Source organism: Puntigrus tetrazona, chromosome 25 (assembly GCF_018831695.1).
Source record: "Puntigrus tetrazona isolate hp1 chromosome 25, ASM1883169v1, whole genome shotgun sequence".
Classification (NCBI taxonomy): Eukaryota; Metazoa; Chordata; class Actinopteri; order Cypriniformes; family Cyprinidae; genus Puntigrus; species Puntigrus tetrazona.
Window position 1 is genome coordinate 14,692,833 of NC_056723.1, and position 19,493 is coordinate 14,712,325.

Consider the following 19,493-nt stretch of genomic DNA (forward strand, 5'->3'; position numbering starts at 1 on the left):
ACCAGTTTTGTTTTGAAGTTGTTAATCAAAAGTCAAATGAGCATGGAGTTCAAAAAGTTCAAACGTTAAATCGGGTTTAAAAGTTTCAACACGAACTGAACATCAACACCTGAGAAGCATAATGTAAATGCAATTAAATATAAGCTCTCAATACAAACAACAAAGTGCAAATCAAACCTGTTCTATTTACAATTACACAAAAGCCATAAAATGGCCTTGACTATACAGTTTCTTCATTTTAACATTCAGTGTGGTGGCTGTTTCCCAGTATATACATTTTTTTTTTACCAAGCTGTGCTTCTCCGTCTTCCACAAGATGGTGCTAGAGGGCAGTTCACAGCACTAAGGAAGTTCCTTTTTGAGCAAATGCAAGACCACTGAAAAAATGCCCTTTCAATGTAATCAGGGAACTTACGTTAGAGTGGAAAGATCTTTGTTGAAATTTCCACAACCTTCAATGTGCATCGTTGGATGCATTTTCAAAATATAACCAAAGTTTAAAAAGAAACCATTGCACCAAGATAAAACCGACCAAGAAAGCATAAGACAAAGAAATAGCAACTGCTCTAATTGAGATGGGGACACAATATCTCCCAGAAAACAACAAACAATAATGGTGGCCAGTGGAAATGAAAGAATTTCAAACCACATGATGACTCCCTGGAAGGAGTTGCTTCTCTTTTAGAAAAGGGGATTCGAGTATATCAAATTTGCATGACACACTGATAAAACGCACACATTCTAGCATCCTGTTTAGATCTGTCATATATAACAAACCTTGCAACACCAAAAAAAGTTCACTTGATATCATCGAATAACAAAAGTGTGACTCCGGCAACTAATGACTTGAAACATGCATTCGGTAGAAGTCTGTATCAGAGTGGACAGGAGAGAGCACTGTGGGGCGTGATTTTTTGGGCGGTAGCCTTGGGAGCTGTGACTGATTCTTATCTTGTTCAGTCTGGTTTGGAACCACCTGACTGCACGGGACTGAAGGTTCAACAGTGGGTTTATCTGCAAAGTCAGAAGGTGGTTGGGGAAAAAGGCAGTCTGAGTTCACCCAACTGTTTGCCGCCTCAGTGCATGAAAGAGGTGGAGGGAGTGGTGAAGAGTCAGGTGTGTAGAAGAACATAGAAGGGGGCGGTAGAGAAAGAGACATGGCATCTTCTGGAGGAAGGGGAAGGGTGGTGTTCATTAGACTCAAGTTTGGGTTCTGCGGCAATGTGGCCGCCGTTTCTAGTAGTCTCTCCACAGACAGATCCTCCTCTTCTGAGAGGTTGTCGTAATGTGAGGTGTTGGAAGGTCTCCGGTCACTTGATGATGGCGGGACATACAAGTTGACTGGAAACTTGCTTAGCTGCCGATAAGACCTATACGAGGATGGTGACGAAGACGGATCTTCTAAGATGAGATCCAATGGTTGGGTAATTAGTGGTGGAGGAGGAGGAAGGCAAAATGTGACATCCTCTTCTGAAGGGGAAAGCTCAACCCTTTCTTCGCTACCGGGAAGAGGTGGAGGAGGTAATTCTGGTAGATTCAAAGAGTGGATACTGGATGAATCTGTAATGGGTGGCTGGTATGGAGGAGGCCAATCTTCAGACACCACTGATAGGGGCCTACTAACACATTCATTCTTCAATGAAATAGTCTCTGCTGCAAACGGGGCAGGTTTTGGGAGTAGTTGATGATGCTGATCTGGTCTTTGTACAGGTGCAGCGTCTACATTCTTCACCGAGGTCCCTGGTTCTTCAGGTGTAGCTTGTGAAAGTGAAGAGGTGGAAGTTGAGTGGGTGTGTTTTGAAAAAGGGGAAGATGAGGTAATGGTAGGGATGTGTTTTTCGGTGCTTTGCTTGTGGGTGGTGGTGTCTTCTGTCTGAAGCTTGGTTGAGGTTTGATTGTTGTGTGCCGATTGTGGCAAGGGTACGCACTCAGTCTTGATTATGGGAAGCAGTATTATTGGACGCTCCTCACCCAGGGGTATCTTTGGGAACTCATCTCCCTTGGCTACAAGTCAAACCCAAAAAAGAGAGTTGTTATAACAGTCTAGAAACCACAGTACAGAAAGTTTCTTTCAAGATTCAGCAAAGAACCCTCTTTTACTCAAGTTGCCGTATGGGTCTTAATGATACATTATAGCAGGGGTCATCCACTCTGGACCCCAAGATCCACTTTCCTGCAGAATTTAGCTCCAGCCTGGATTAAACGCACATACCTGCAACTTTGTAATAACCAAGACGACCTTGATTAGCTTCTTCAAGTGTCTTTGATTAAGTTTGGAGCTAAACTCTGCAGTAAAGTGGATCCCGAGGTCCAGAGTTGTGGGCTCCTGCATTATAGGTAAGTGAGAGCTTTCCCCTGTCCAAATGGTTTTCTAAACATTATACGGCACAAGAAGTGCTTTGTGGAAGCTTCTCAACCTAGAACCTATATTTTTGAAAGTATACAATGGGCTTCTTAACTCTGCCCTTTAAGGTCCATATTTAGCTCAGCCCCAAGAATTTCCTTCCCGATCAAACTTGGGACTGGGGGATATATGTTGATCAATATTATGCACATCTCTTCAAATCCGGTTCTTTGATTAGCGGTAAATCTCCATTACCTGTTTTCAAATGGAGCTCCAGTTATTGCAGTTATTCATTAGGGGTAGCTTGTCAGTGATCTACGACTCTGTGTATTAACTGCCGCTCCATTTGAAAACAGGGGATGGAGATTTACCAGATTTGTATGAATATATATCCCCAGCCCTAATCAAACTCACCTGCCAGTAATGTTCTAGTAATCCTGAATACCTTGATTAAATAGTTCAGGGGTGTTTGATTAGAGTTGGAGCTAAACCAGAGTTGAGAACCCCTGGTCCACACTTTGCCGAATCCAAAGACATTCAGAAGCAATGTACCCATTGTAAAACAAAGCTTTGTTAATTTTTCTCTTTGGTATTTGCTCAGAATGTTTACAAGAAAACACATTCTGTCTTTTACCTGGAGGAGGGAGGTCAAGCTTCATCCTGCGGAGTTCTGTCATTGACGACTGTAGGTGCTCAATAACTGCATCATCGCTCATGCTGAAGGAGGAAGCAATACGCTCTTGCAGAAACTCCCTCAGGTCCTCCAGAGACATCTTCAGAAGATGCTCTGACAGAAAAAGAACGAGTCTTTAGACTTTAGAAGCTTCTAATTAAACTCATCTACACTACCCAAATATGAATATTACAGGAAAACATGGAGTTTTTCCATATTTCACCATGTTCTTCCCTAGTTATTTCACTTGACTAGTTACGAGTATGGTGACACAAAATAAAACTGGGAAAAAAAACAAAAAAACAACTCCCAGGTCGAAGTACTGCAAAGTGCTCTTCTGCCATGCAATACATTCTTTTTTTATCAGCTTAAATTCGCCATGTTTTATTTTGTGTCACCATACTTACCTATTAGTCATGTAAATGTATTTAAATGGTGAAAACATAGAAGTGTTTGATGGCTTCTAAATTTATGCCTGTTTGGTACCAAAGGAATGAATGGCATAAGCTAAGTGCTAACATAGTGGAGCTGCGCACTAAAGCAATTAAGTGCACGCACTAAGACGGGACAGATGTGTATCAACTTATCAAGTTGAGAAAAGAACATACTTAAATATGGAAAAACTGGTTTTCTTTTAAAGAATATCTGGCTGACAGAAATCTGCCATTTTTTATATATATATATAAAATCCATATATATATATATATATATATATATATATATAAAATTTTAATCCACAACTACTCAAAGCCCAGATTAAACATTGTTTTAAGTTTACTCAAAGCTCATTTAAATTTTGTATCGTAGATAATTACTAGCAAGTCAATTAGCTGATGCTTTTATTCTACATAAATAGCAATAAATTTAATCCAGTGAGTGCATCTTGATTAAGTTAAGTTTCTTGCTCAAGGGTGCAATGATGATAGTTTATAAATGACCACTTCCAGGAAGCTGATCTTTAACCACTACACTATATTCCATGCTGGACATGGTGACAGCTCATGTTTGTCTACAGAGATCCCCCAAAGTGAGATTCTTACTTACTTTTGTGCAATTTAAGAAGCGTATAGGCCATGGCGGTTAGAATTTTTTCTCCTTCTAATATGTAGATGTCCCAAAGGCGCAGAGTGAGTGTAAAGGGTGTCTATATAGCAGAAACACAACAGATTCAAGTCATCAACCAGCTAAGCAGAGCTCCAGCATGAATAAAACATTGGTTCAGCCCAACCACATGAAACTTTTAGCAGATGATGTTTTCAGTCTTTTTTACACAAAAACTCACTGTATGCAAATTATGTAATTCTCACTGACTTCGGACTCCGTTTGGATGTGGCTAGTAAAGAATTATGTTCCTGTTGAGGGTGGCAAACTGGATCAAAGAAAGGTGGTCCAGAAAAAGAGCACCAAAATACACCAAAAATAGGCCCATATTTTATAGTAATATGTGCCCTTACAGTAACACTATGAACCTTCTAGGGTTAAATAAGATACAAAGAGGTATCTTTAAGGGTACTTCCCCAGTGACAAGCTGCTGAACACCTAAAGGTAAATTTTTTTGCTATTTTTTTTTTTTCATAGATTCGTTGAGGTTGCATTGTGACACTTCTGTCAAGGACTGCAAAATCTTATAATCATACGAGACAATGTGAATGTTTGTGTTAATATTTCATTGTGATGGAGTTTAAACTCCAGAATTAACACCTTTTACTAGTGACAGTGAAAATGATGTCTTACCCTGTCGATAAAACACTGAAGGAACCATTTGGTTGTGTAGATACCAGTGGACATCTGTTCCTTATCCTGAGTGGAAGTAAACATCGGAACAACTGAGAAGGTGGTTATATTTTGTTAAAGTCAAACAACCTGAGGTGGAAATAAGAAATCTCACCAAGTGTTTCCTGAGTTTGGGAAGCAGTTTGGACAGTATTTGGTCATGATGAGCCTGAAAACGCTGGAGTTTGGGAAACCCTGGGATGAAGAATCCTTTAAGAATCCGCAGAGGAAGACAGAGATGATTTACCAATTACAGAGTGTACTATAAAATCATAAGATAACTATTTATCTACACAGAGTAGAGTCAAAGAGACATACTCACCATGCATGGCATGTTTCTGATTGGTCAGTAGCTGTGATAAGGCCCAAAATGCATCTTCCTCATTCATGTACATGAGCAGAATGGCAGCGATCTGACTCATGCCCTGACAGTAGCTCACTTCCTAAACAAAACCACGAAAACCAGATAGACTGAGTACACATTGTCACAGTCTTTACTCAACATTTGGACACAGATAAAGAGTGGCCTAATGATTAACGGTGCTGATTTCACCACTTACAAAACAATAACTTTAGCACTTTTCTTGTCAAAAAAAAGAATACAAGATCAAAGTGGTAAAATTCTAAACCCCTTGCTTCTCTCCATCTCTCTCGCTCACTCAATCTCTCCTTCCCCCCCTCCGTCGCCCACCTCTCGCCCAGTTGACCCAGTTTCTACCAAGCAACATCGGGAAGGAAAAGGAATATGGTACCGTTTCCCGTCTCTTTGAGACCGGCACACTCCTCATTTGTTACAAACAATGAAATTTATGTGTCCCAGCGGTTTTGTCAAACATCCTGTCTAACCATTAAAAAAAATAATCTCTTACATTTGTAATGTTCCTCTTCTATATCATCTGTGTTTAAGGCTAATTTCCAGAAGTTCCCAATAAATAAATTAAATGGCATATCATGCGATTAGCACCGGACAGACGGCCTCTGTTATCGTCTAAAAGACCCTAGTCACCCATAACCAACATCAGAGTCACTGTCTCTAGATTAGTCTGTCTCCAAACCAGATTCTGTGCACACTAGCTTTCTTGTTCCAATACCTAGTGAGCTGCCTCGTCGTCTTATAAAAGCAGCATATAAAGCCACTGAGGATTTGCTACATTTGCTTACAAATTTCAAGTTTGATGTTAGCATGTTGCTAAGCTAACTGTCCTTTCCTAGCAACGAGGTGCATGTCTCTGTGCGAGTTTGCTGTGTTTGGAAAGGTTTAACGTTTGGTATTTTGTGAAAGGTCTTCAGTCGTTTAGTGCACAAGGCCCAAATTTTCTACGTAACCATTTACAAATTCGTCCTACTGTTTTACAACCAGGTTTAAAAAGACACGCAATGCACATTCTAGCATTAAGTTTATTCCGTCGTTAACTTTATGCACATGCATTTACAGACAGTCCTTCTGATCTCGCATTTTATACAGTGCAGATGGCATTCAAACTGGCATGCAGCCACATCTTTATTCACTGGTACAAATGCAAGTTTTATTTTTGGGTTTAGGGTCTATAGTCATTATATTTAGTTTAACGTAAGAACAATAGAAGTGGATGGGAAGTCCCCGTTAGTGCAGTAATTGTGTGCGTGTCTGTGTTGATAGGGTGGGACACCGGACTGCCCTCCTTCCTCTCTGGCCTCGTTCATCCAGCACATGCTGTTCTGAGTTACGTAACACATTTACACACAAACATTCGAACTCCGTCAGACTCTTACCGTGTTGTAGACCGAATACGCTGCCAGCACATGGAACAGAGCTTGCTGTCTGTAAAGGATGAAAAACCCAGGTCATACAAACGGTTTCTAATATATTACATGATGGCTTTCATTGAGAGAGAGAGAGAGATGGATAGATAGTTTTCTTAAAATGAATAATAAAAAATATATTGGCCACAAAACCTGTCTTTTCTAAAATATAATAAATCTACAATATTTTGTCCAAAAAGCACTGAGGGTCCAGCTAGATCGAACAGCTGAAAGAAACCAGCTCACAGCAGCAGTAAGAGTCCATTCATGCATAAGCCATCACATCCGGAGATGAACGTTAATAATTCATCACGTCTGCAGATTTGAGAAGATTTAGCAATGCACAGCGAGACCCTTCGTGAGAGGCCAGAGCAAAGCAGAATTGTGACTAGAAACACATTTAGAAGCACTGCAAACAAACAACAGATGTGTTAAACGGCGCTTCCGTCCCGTATCCTCCTATTGCAGCGCCAATAAAAATGTAGAAGTCATTGCTCAGAGCTTCCATCCGCCAGATACCCCGTTCAGAGATGCTGGTGGTTGATCTATGTCTGTTGTGGGTGTGCCGCCCGTGCAAACCACATGGCTCAAACCTTTCGTGCACTTTGGTCTACAAGCCATTTCATTTTGTAGAGCAAGTGGTATGACACTAATAAAATGTCAAATTTACTTAAAGGTTATTGAGGGGCATCCTATTGACATTTTGTAAAAAAAAAAAAGAGATGTATTCATTTGCTGTCAAATTGGAAAAATAACCAAAATGTTCCTGACTTCTGTTCATTTTTAAGAGGATACATCCTGCAATCCCAAGTGGGCCTTTATGATTGTCCTGTACTAAAGGAAATCAGTTTTTTTTCGTGACACTGTGGCAGATTTTTACTTGTCACGGACAACATCAAAGTATGTATTTATTCTGGGCATAATGGTAACGAGTCACCGGTTGTGTCATTTCCTGTGAGGCCGCTCACAGTAACAGGAAGTTGAACAAAAACTCAGTCGCGGAGAGGAAGTAGCTCTTGTTTTGGTTAAGTTTACAAGGCCTGAGCGCTTCGTTTCAGAACCGTCTCAACTCTTGCTGTCTTGTGCGTGTGTTTGAGTGATTTTGAGAAATATCTTACTTGACCCCAAAGCGTTCCATGAACATGATGTGGTTCCTGAAGGTCCTGTTCACGTCCAGATCGATCTGCTTGATTTCCGTCGAATACTTCTTGGCCTGTTCCTTCATTTTCTGCAACAACATTAAAACAGAAAGCAGCAAACAGGTTTAAAAACAGGTAGTCCTACCGCAAACTATTGGCAGATGGCAATATACTCAAACTAGGGATTTTTCTGGGATGTTTAGAAAATGTTCAGGGATCTGTAATATTTTCTAATGTTTTAATAGATGCTCAGCAAGGCCACATTTGTACAGTAAAAAAATACATGCCTGACTCAAGCAAGGAGGCCTCAAAAATGGCCAAAAGTATTATTTTACTGACTTCTTGCTATTTTATAAATATTTGCTATTTAATTTATGCAATAGTGAAAAACCATGTTTAGTATTTGGTATTCTGCCGTTGGCATTTCTTTCATCTTGTTCGGTTGCGACTTCGGCCAAGAACCAAACCATTAAACCTGTGTCTATAATTTTGGTTCCAGAACCTTGATAGCGTCTGGTTTCCATTTAAGTGTGACACTTCTGCTGTTGACATTCGGCAGAGCAGCAAACAAGTTATAAATATTACAGCGGCTCCTAGATATATTTAGAAATTCGGATATAGATACACGTTCATTTATAAATAAACTCTTGCTAAGCTATAATGATGCCAAAATAACTAGCAGGGTAACAGAAAGTAAAGTACATCTGGATCTAAAATAAAAAAGTTGGGTTTTTTTGAGTCTCCTATGCATTTATCGGATCAAAAATACAGTAAAAACAAAAATAGTGTTAAAATAAATGATCGTAAAAAGTCATTTATTCCAGTGATCAAAGCTGAATTATCAGCATTATTACTTTCACACGATGCTTCCAAAAAAAAAAAAAAATTCTGATTATTATAAATTGAATTGCATTATTATTATTATTACTATGATCAACGCGTTTCTTTTATGAATATAGGTTAAAAACAACTGCATTTCTTTGAAAAAAATTTACATTTTAACGTCTTGTCAAATTTGCAGCTTATTCTAGCAACTTTTACTGTAATTTTTACAGTAAATTTGAATCTTATGTAATAACTGTCGGACTATGCACAGCGGAAAACCATAATCGTGAAACAAAACGCTGTGCCAAAAGGGCAGACCGGAGACAAAACACGTCTGAATAATTTAAACCCAAACAATCACACAGGACAAACCAAAACCCAAACAAGCCGTTGAATGAGTAAAACGAACACCAAGCAGACACCGTTTCACTCAAAGCTCCTACCTCGTACTTCCTGTAATTCGCCTCTTTCACCGTTTTCACGTCCAGCAGCAGAGCCCAGGCCTGGCCGCGCAGCTTCAAGGGAATCCCCTTGTATACCCGCTTCATCATCTGCAAAAAATGCACACGGGAAGAGGAAAGAGATGGGGAGATTTATTTTTAGTTTCCAGATGTGTGTGCCTAAAAATCACCAACACGCAGCAGCCTAGAGCGGCATATTATAGGAATGCAATGGCGGCAACAGCGATATACGAGTTACCTTTTCGCTTGTGCAGTACTTCTCCCAACTTTTCACCATCTTAACCCATTTTTCCTCTCTTTCAACCTCCTGGAGTTTGTACTGGGGAAACAGCACACTCAATTTTAGTCACTATTACGGACTTCTCAAAATGAGATTTCACACAGTCTCCGCAGATTACGGTCTTGAACCATTATGGACGAATCGTTCGGGAATCGTTGAGCAAATAAGGTAAAAATAAAAATTTTGGGGAGTTTGGGACTCCCAAAACCAAAATATGCACCTTTCATTACCCACAAAAGGTGCACTTTAAATGTAAAACCTTTGTAAAAACAAAGGGGACGTTTAGCTAGAATTTTGAACGCCGCTGAATTTTGCCATAAAAGGCGTCAAAATTAATTTCAGGTGCAAAGGAAGCTGATATCCTAAAGTCACCTTCTCCTCCGCCGCGGTCGGTGTTGGCAGTTCCTCTTCACTGGAAACACAAAATACAAAAGGGGAAATGATTGATGCTTCAGAAGCTTCTGGCAAATAACATGACATTTTACTGAGGATTTATATATATATAAAAAAAAAAAACATTTCCAGCGGTCACGGTCGACTATTATGCAAAGCCATATTCTTCATAACATACTTCGCACATGTTCTCCGATGAAGCAATCTTCTAAGAGTCATGGTGTCGCTAGACTGAGTGTTAAAACGGTCAAGACAGGCGAGACTTACTGCAGGAAACCGAAGCGGTCCGTGACCTTGTAGATGCTGTAGTCGGCGTCCTCCCAGGGGTTAATGTGCACACCCTCCTGCCTGCCCTGCAACCGACCCAACAAACAAACTGAGGAACTGGAGCAAAGGCAAAAGAGCCTCAAATCAAGAGACTCTTAGTTGAACAAATTTGCTCCGGACGAAAAAGTCGTCTTGTTTGAATTAGGACAGAAATATGTTTTTATATACATACAAACATTCACAGGATGTTATTGAAAGCGATTAATAATTTGACAGCCCTTTTTTTGGCCAAAAGTGAAGTTAAAATGCCTTGATGAAAAAAAATGTTTTTATCATCTCTCATTCTGACGGCACCCATTCAAAGGACTCATTGGTGAGCAAGTGATGCAATGCTACATTTATCTAACTCTTACTATGAGCAATCATTGATGATCTGGGGGTGAGTACATTTTTCAGTGAATGTCTATTTTGGGCTCACTATTCCTTTTAAGGAAAAACGTTTGAAAACACCCCACTTTTTGTAGAAAACAACTGAGATCTACAAAATAAATAGAGATCATACAAGAAACCCCAGAATCTACAATTTCTGCCAACAGATTGTATTTCTGTCTATCCTGCACATCTTATCGGTCTAAGCTCCACAGTCTTATCTAAAAGTATCTGAAGTACGTAAAGAACTTCCAAGCATGCAGACTGTAGTCAATATTTGAGTGTAGCAACAATGTTAGCGTGACATCCAGCTGTTGTCCGTCAAAACGCTTCCTCCTCAAAAGATTTTGGCTGTGCCTGGAAGCTAAAACTTGCTGGTTTTGCAAGATGAAAGCATGAAGGCTCAAAGGATTGTCCAATGCTCGCACAACATTCTGCCTACTAAGATCTGGCCTTCTTCTGATTAAGTTTTAGCGAATGCACTTATTGCTTCAGAAAAACCTGGTTAAATTTACATGGTATATTCAAGTTTTTATAAATTGGCTTCTGCAGAAACCACAATGTGTTGAGCAACCTTAACTAATGTAGATGAGGCAATATGTTTGCATGATTTATTTCAATTAACCTTAACGTACAGTAACGTAATGTACAGTGTGCAGCACCGTTGTACCTTCATTGTCCATGATATCCCACAACCCTGTGTGTGCAGTTAAGACACATTAAAAATGGCATCTGATGGAGCAATTAAAGGAACAAGCCAATTTTTGAAAATAATTTTCCAACTCCCCTAAGAGTTAAACAGTTGAGCTTTACTGTTTTTGAATTCTTTCAGCCGTTCTCCGCTTAGCATAGATCACTGAATCTGATTAGACCGTTAGCATCTCAGTCAAAAACTCTTCTGTAGTTATACAGTGTACTGAGACAGAAAATCAAAAGTTTTCTAGGAAGTTTTCTATTTTCTAGGCTGATGTGGCTGGGAACTATATTCTCATTCCGGCATAATAATCAAGAAAGTTTGCTGCCGTACCATGGCCGCAGCAGGCACATGAACATGCTGGGGACTGTTTTCAGTCATTGCACCTGAAAACTAATATCATTGCGCCTGTTGCAACAGACCTGGCTGAAGGGATTCAAAAACGGTAAAACTCACCTGCTTTACCCTAGGGGGGTTGGGAAATTAAGATGTTTTCCAAAAAGTGGAGTGTTCCTTTCAGAGTAGAATAAACTAAAAGGAATACACATTGCAGTCTCAAGATATTTACATTTGAACCCTGTCTTACCTAAATCTTATTTGCATTTGAGATGAAGGCCATCCAAACCTGTTCCTGGAGGGCCACTGTCCAGCAAAGTTTAGTTTCAACCTGAATTAAACACACCGAACCAGCTAATCAAGGTCCTCAGACTCCCTAGAAACCTCTAGGTAAGCGTGTTGGAGCTACACTCTGGATACTTGCCCTCCAGCTGCAAGACCGGACACCCCTGCTTTAGATCATTAGATTTTGTTTTATGCATTTGAAACCTGTCTTAAAAGTCTTCATACATGGTACCTTAAAACAAAACCGCTGTACGTGAAGTCATGACTGCAAGGCAAACTCTTCTAAAAAAAAATTACCACAACATAACCACAGCTACCTTTATCTACTAAACATCAGCATTACAACAACAACTCACATCAGTTGTGTGGAGCAACAAAAGAAAAGCTGATCTTTGCCAAGAACAGCAAACTACGGCAACTTTTGGGTGGTATAGTTTAGTGGTTAAATATCTGGAACAGCTGATCCATGAGCAGCAACAATCATTTCCTTAACAAGATACTTAACCCTAGACTACCCCAAACAGTGGTATACCCCAAATCTTTAGACTGTAATTGTTTATGACCATTTTACTTGGGCTACTTTGTCAATATGCATTGCTGTCCATGTCATTGAGGGTCATGGACAATCATTAACCAGTTTCCCTCTCGTCTGGACATCGGCTTAACCAGCCTAATATCAAAACAACAGGCAGAAGGTAGACAACTGAAAGGATGTAACTTGCCTTCTCATATTTTTGGATGATCTCAGCCCGTTCTTCCGCTATTAGAGTATCGATGTCCTTCTTCATTTCAAAATCTGGAAAGGGAACAAAACAAACAGAAGGCTTTGAGTAAATTGGCTCATGTGTAAACTTGCTCCGCTGAATGTGATTCTTCACTAATCCTCTACTGAAGCCACCTTCAGGTCTGCTTGGCTAAATCCCATGAAAATGATCGGAGGCACATCTACATTCCACCAATATTACGACATTCATCTACGTTCTGTCTGACGTTGGAGTTCATCAAGACTCAAAAAGTGCTGTGATGTCGGCTAATTCTTCAGACAGCATTCTTGTCGGGGGAAAAGTGCTGAACGAACTCACATGGTGCACAAGAACACCAGGATTTAAGTCACATGGGCAATCCATTGACTATTACACAGACAAACACAAGAATTGATTTTCATAGTCCAATTCTCCCTATTATGAAACTATTAAGTAAAACCTTCAGAATATGTGCTTTAAAAGTACTAATAAACAGCTAATTATTAACAATAGGCATGCTAATAAGCAACTAGATAATAGTGAGAAAAGGTCCCTACAAAAGTGTTATCAACTCTTTACTTAGGGTCTCTTAACTAGTTTCTTATTAACATGCATATTACTAGAATATTTGCCATTTATTAGTATACCTAAACTTAGTTAACTACCTACTAGCAGCAAATTAGAAATTTATTAAAAAGGAAAAAGTCGTAGTTGATAGTGAATAAGAGTTGCCTATTTTTAGTTGGTTCTGTGATGGTAACTAGCCCCATTGTAGCCTAAAGCTAGATAATCTGGTTATTTCAGGCTGAACGGACCATTAATAAGTTGTCTGCAAGTCAATTTGAATAAAAATTCTACTCAAAAAACTTAAACTTTTCTCTCATTTTGACTCTAGTTTGAGAAGTCAGTTTAACTCTGGAAATCTTACTTAGTCCCAAGAACATCTCTGGAGACAACATGGGATGAGAAATTGACAGAGCAGGACTTTCGCAGCTGATACTCGCCACCATGTGTTGTAAACAGTGGAGGTCAGTTAGTTCACATTCTCTGTGGACAGGTGGGAGTCTCACTGAGTCTACAGTTCACCAGACAACTGCTCTGCTGAGACACATGGGCACCTTTCTCTGTTTAAACACCTGTCCCGTTCGGATCGTATAAATGGAAACCCAAATTTCCCTTTCAAACTTCACTCTCAGAAAAATTGGCTACAGTTGTACTTCAGGGGTACAACAGCTTGCCACTGGGACAGTACCCTCAAAGGGATAACGTTTTACCTTACTTACCCCAATGTATACAATGAGAGTCCATATAAGCTTAGTATTTTAAGGTACTAATATTTTAGCAGGATGTTTTTAGCTGAATGATGTCCAAATAATTAAAGCTCACATCCCCTTTTCACTTTCATTATATGTAAAACACTGGAGTTATAGCATTTCTTCTTTTGTGTTGCGAGTCATGCAGTTTTTTAATAACATGTATGCTAGGGGATTAAATAAAAAAAAAATGTCATCAGCCTCTTGAGAAGTCAAATGAGCCACGATAAACAGATCACAGGCTCGGGACTTGATTTCACCTTGATTTCTGTTAGTGCTGAAGGGAAAGGCTTCTCAGGGAAGCATTAAGTCTCTTATAAGCTGACCAGAGAAAACAGGTCACAGCTAGCAAGAGATGCAAGCATAATTTATTTACCGCACTGAGTCTCGTCTATGAGTCTGGGATCTTAATGGCTTGACAGAAATCATGGGACCCAAAAATGTGGGCCACTGCAAGTAGGATTGCTAGTGATGTCTGTATAAGTGCTATTAAACTATTAAACCTTTTTCTTTAGGTTTAACAAAATAAACCAATGGTCTAAAGGTTTAATGGTCTCATTAAAATATGTACCACTGTTTTTACAAGAGAAATGTCCACCGAGTGTTGCTAAAACACAAGTTCAATACATGAACCATGGCACATTTTTATTACTTTGATATAGGTATGTATTGCTGAGTTTCAGAAAACACTTTATTAACGAAAATTGTGTGTGGAAACGATTTTACAGCCTTTAGTGGTTTTTCACGCACTAAAAGGTAAGTTTACACCACGAGACCAGGTAAAAATAAACCGCCTTCAAGGCAGATCAAACAGGTTTATAACTGTCCAAGCAAAGGCTAAAACTTTCTCATGAGAGAAAGAGACATGAAGTCATTCACTGATCTTAACAAATAACCGCATTCTTTCTCTGATAAGTCTGCTGTGATGCTGCAATTCTTCTATGAGGTTTCAGAAATGATTTTTACCCATTTTGACAGCGTCGAACTACTACAATGAGACTTGAAGGTTTCGTTTTTGTGCACACGAGTACAAAGTGCATCATGCATCGCACCTTTAAACTAAATGCAAGCCCTAAATCCGCAGTTGGATCCTGTTGAAAAGACTGCGTGATGTTCAGCCAAAGGTATACAGGTGTGTCTCCGCCGCCAGGCTGTTGTTTGCACAGCATTAGCGTTTCCTTTGTGAATACAATTGCAATCGCAGCGGCAGGAGGGCAATGAAAAGGTGTTGATGGCGAAAGATCCTTAACGCCGATCTGTTCCCAGTTCAGCAGTTTTTACCGAGCCAATATGCATCAATACACACAGCGGAGACGCACTACAGTTCACACTGAGGTGTGAATATTCACCTTTCATGTACAGCTTTGGGTTTCTTTTGAGAACAACTTCAAGAAACGCTTGAACTTACGTAGGTTACATTTAATAAACCGTGTACAAAATCGAAGTTTAGCCTTGTCGGTTTCACATCAGGCTCGGACTTTCCACGGACTGACCACTTAATTCGACGTTACGCAACCAAACTGCAGAATCTCACCGAAACCCGAGAGTCAAACCACAGATAAATTTAAACAAGTACAATAAATAAATAGGACTGTATGCCATGGATCATCTCAATCCATGTAGTCCGGACTATTACAGTACAATAGCGTAATATCCTTTCTCTGGGTGCAACGCCAAGACGAACTGCTCAAACGATCATGACTGTTCAGCATGTGATGCACACTGTGAAATATCCATGGGATTTAATAGTTAAACATAATGTCGCAATTTCAAGGCTGCGTGACAATATATTACTAAACTTCTCTATATAAGACTAAGTTAACCAACCAAACTGAGAGCATTTTCATTATAGGAAAAAGAAATTAAGAATAAAATGTTTTTATAATAATATAGAGTATATCATTTATATTTGTATAGTGCAATCTTCAAGTTTTTTTTCTAATTTGAAGAGTTACGAAAGTTGAAATAAAAATTATTTTTACTTTCTGTTTTTGTTCCAAACCAGTAAGAGTTTTATTAATCCTTACGAATGATATTATATTTTTAATGAAATTCTGAAAGTCCATTATACCAAAATGATAACGCTTTGAAAGGTTCATGATGTTTAGTGGAGGAGGTTTCATTTTAAAAGTCTTAATTTGTTTTGTTTTTTTTTTTTTTTTTTTTTTGCATCAAAAAGAAGACTTATTATTAATAATAATTATTTGTAGTAATAATAGTAGTAGTAGTAGTAGTGCTGGCAAATGATTAATCACAATTAATCGCATCCAAAATAAAAGTTTTAGTTTACAAAATGCCTGTGTGCTGTGTGTGTATGTATATATATATATATATATATATATATATATATATATAAATAAATACACATACAGTATGTATTTTAAAATATTTACATTTATATAATTATGGTTTATATTATATATAAATATATTTAAAATATAAACGTAACATTTTCTTATATATATATATATATATGCGCACATGTGTTTATATATAGGTTACATAAAAATACACAGTACACATGTGAACGTTTATTTAGCATGCGATTTAATGCAATTAATTATTTGACAGCACTAATTATTATTATTTTGACTCGATGGATCAGGCTAAGCCCGGTGCTTTTGACACAGAAGAAAAACTGTTCATTGTTTGTTGCCCAAGTCTAGCAAATCAACCTCAATCAGCCTATTTTGACTCGATGGATCAGGCTACCAACGGAAAGGTGCGAGGTGTGAGGAATTCAAGAGCGTCCAGAACGTTTGGCATCTTACACAGATCCACCATAAACATTACACAGAATCTCACAGTGGCTAGAGATATCCAACATTACAAAAAGTGGCAGATATCCAACTTTAAAAAGTCGGAAATGAGCCATGCACGATTTTTTTTTGGGGTGATGACAGCTTATTTCCAGCAGCCCGCATCAAAAGTGACTCACAACGCTTTTCTAGAATCAACAAAAAGGAGAGAAACCAAGTCCTGTTATTACATGGCAGGCCACGACGCGTTACTTTCCTCCCAGACGATCCATTGTGTAAACGCATAACACAAATCAGCATGTTCAAATGTCACAGTTCAACTTTCAGCGGCCATATCTCTTCACTCAGCCCTCCAACGACACGGCGAGCGAAATCTAATGATGTAAGGCTCGTCTCGAAGTGCCTCCAACGCCCAGCCGTCCTCTTTTTGTGCTTATGTGCAGCAGGCCACACATGTCGATGTGACTGCGGTTCATTAGTTCTCACTGGAGGGTTTCAGAAACAGAAACGCGTGGTTTCCGCTGGCCCACTTCCCCCGGGGAGCGTATTTTAGTACAATGCAAAAAAAGAACATCTAACTCGGAGACTTCTGGCACCACCTTGCCTGCGATACGAGGGTTTGAGGGACACCCAAGCGTTTGGTGTCAGGCAGCTAAACGCAAGAGCAAGTGGAAACCGGCGTGGGCCACACCTTGAGCCCTGAGAGAAGGTAAGGAAGTAGGCTGGTGACCACAATGCATCCTGTCCTTCAGAAGTTCAAGGTTTGAACGCTGAACAGTCTCATGGGAACCAGCAGTGCATTGAAGTCAAAGCACGGTTCACCTTCACATTTCAATCCTGAAGCCCACTGCACCTATTAATGCTTTTTAAAATGAAACGAACGGGTTTATTTACACGCAAGAGTACTCAAACGGTCACATTTAACTCGTGCAATTCAGTTTAGATAGATGATGCGGCTTTATTTGAGCGTTTGATGCCAATTTAAGAGATCAAAGAGTCCAAGGAAAAGCCGCGCGAAGTTTAACTTTTAGTTGTGAACCGGCTCTATTTAAAAACAAGACCAAGTTATTCTAGCGTCTAGACCAAATAAACACTCCCAAAGCAAGGCTTTGTCAGACTTAACATCAACAGACTTTCATCCGAGTCGTTTTCATGCGAGTGACAGCAGCGGCCGATAAAAGACACTCTCATCACAACGGGCAGGAAATAAAAAACAGCATTGTAACCCAAAGAAACGTTTTACCTTTGAAACCAGACGCGCTGCACGGGCTGTTAGTAAATACCATGTGTGTTCATAGTGAAGCCGCTCGGCGTGGACAGACGACTCTGGGTTCAACTCTGACTGATCCGAGCGCGAGAGCGCGAGAGCTGGGGGGCGCATGCGCGGTCGCGCTCCGCGGCTCGGAGTTCAGGGATAGTTTCACTGTACGCGAAACAACTGTAACGTTAATAAAATATTCACGGAAATGTATTACTTTAATATACAATTATTATTATTATTATTATATTAAATGTATTCTACATTTTAATAATACAATGCATAACATGATCTATATTTATACATATATTTATATATAAATATATATATATATATATATATATATATATATATATATATATATATATATATATATATATTTTTTTTTTTTTTTTTTTCAATTATTATTATTTTTCATTTTTTTTTTTCTCTCCCTTTCTGCTGTTCATATGGTATTATATAAAGCAGTTAGTAGTCGTTTTGCGTCCCCTTGCGGCCATGCATGCATGTTTCCGTCCAATAAGATTTAGGTGTATTTGCACAACGGTCTTCTCAAATAAATAACAGGTTTATGTAAGATTAATGCATGGCATATGCATTCCTTTTTGTGATTTGCTGCTTAGCTGTTCGTGTTTATTGGTTCCATCTTCGTCTTTTGAAAAAAAAAAATGCTAAGCGCCGGTTTAATATATAATGTGACATTAAATGTTAAAATGTAATTAAAAATGTATGTCGTGGGAATTGCTTGAGAAAAAAAAAATGAATGCAATATGTTTTCGGACAGACAAGACATATTTGTATCGTCGCTCTGTGTCTCAGCACAGGAGGACTATCAACAAGCATGCTGAGAACAATGGCTTGCACATTGCCTGTGATTTGGCAGTGAAAGTGTATAAAATGTAAAAGTAACAACAAACACTATTTTTATTCCAATAAATATAAAAGCAGTTTAATGTTTTACTTCACATATTTCTTTAAAATTAATTGATTGATGAGATTTATACTATTTTTATTTAATTGCATCCAAAACAAACAAACAAAAGTATAAATATGTCTATATATTTAAAAACATATATGTTCGAATTTTATATTAAATATGTCTCTATTTAATATAAATTATATTAATATATAAATTATATGTATATGTAAATATTTGCTGTGTGTGTGTTTACATAAATATACATTATTGTTTTCATTTTATTAAGATATCAATTAAGTATGTATGTATGTAGGTTTCAGTGGTTTGAAGTTAAAATCTTGTGATTATTCAATTTAATTGAAACTGCAGTGTTTCGGACCACTTAAATACTTAAAAACACATCAAATAGCGTATCCCTTTCTAGTCTATTAGCATTAGCATTAGCAGCCCATGCCGGCAGACGCTTGAAACCGCATGTTTTTCTATTTCATATCTATTGAAAACCAACAGCGCATTCTGATAAAAACGTATGCCGGTTTGGTATAAACCCATACATGACTATTGTGGTGTATTATGCTAATGATGAATGAATGTGGGGTTTTGTTGGGGCCGGTCAGGAGCGGGACGAGGGGCCCGAGGGCACGAGTGTGGCGTCTCTGGATGATCTCAGGGACATCGACCACTTACTCTGCATGCGCAACATTAACGTCTTTCGGCCTAGAGGAAATGTTTAGTTCTCAGAGGCTTCGCTTTCATAGTTCTCAATTATGTTTCATCTACATATCTGACGTTTCTTTGAAAACACCTCAGAATAGACAGA

General features: G+C 38.8%; 1 protein-coding gene across 1 annotated transcript; it reads right to left on the reverse strand.

Annotated features, from left to right (window-relative positions):
* Positions 1 to 5: 5 nt before the first annotated feature.
* si:dkeyp-19e1.3 (USP6 N-terminal-like protein) lies at positions 6 to 17,887 on the reverse strand. Its single transcript, XM_043227280.1, has 14 exons — positions 17,740 to 17,887; positions 12,404 to 12,477; positions 9,938 to 10,023; positions 9,650 to 9,689; positions 9,236 to 9,316; positions 8,980 to 9,087; positions 7,691 to 7,800; positions 6,543 to 6,591; positions 5,113 to 5,233; positions 4,906 to 5,000; positions 4,752 to 4,817; positions 4,062 to 4,161; positions 2,979 to 3,131; positions 6 to 2,004 (listed from the first exon to the last, which is right to left on the reverse strand). The coding sequence occupies exons 1-14, from the start codon at positions 17,780 to 17,782 to the stop codon at positions 839 to 841; spliced, it is 2,292 nt and encodes a 763-aa protein (XP_043083215.1). The 5' UTR covers positions 17,783 to 17,887; the 3' UTR covers positions 6 to 838.
* Between the last annotated feature and the right edge of the window lie 1,606 nt (positions 17,888 to 19,493).

Excerpts from the sequence above, each read along its gene's own strand:
- si:dkeyp-19e1.3 (XM_043227280.1), bottom strand. The coding sequence starts at position 17,782 with ATGGTATTTACTAACAGCCCGTGCAGCGCGTCTGGTTTCAAAG. Across the intron at positions 12,478-17,739 it reads CAGCGCGTCTGGTTTCAAAG|ATTTTGAAATGAAGAAGGAC; the intron begins GTAAAACGTTTC and ends TTCCCTTTCCAG. Across the intron at positions 9,690-9,937 it reads GACCGCTTCGGTTTCCTGCA|TGAAGAGGAACTGCCAACAC; the intron begins GTAAGTCTCGCC and ends TTGTGTTTCCAG.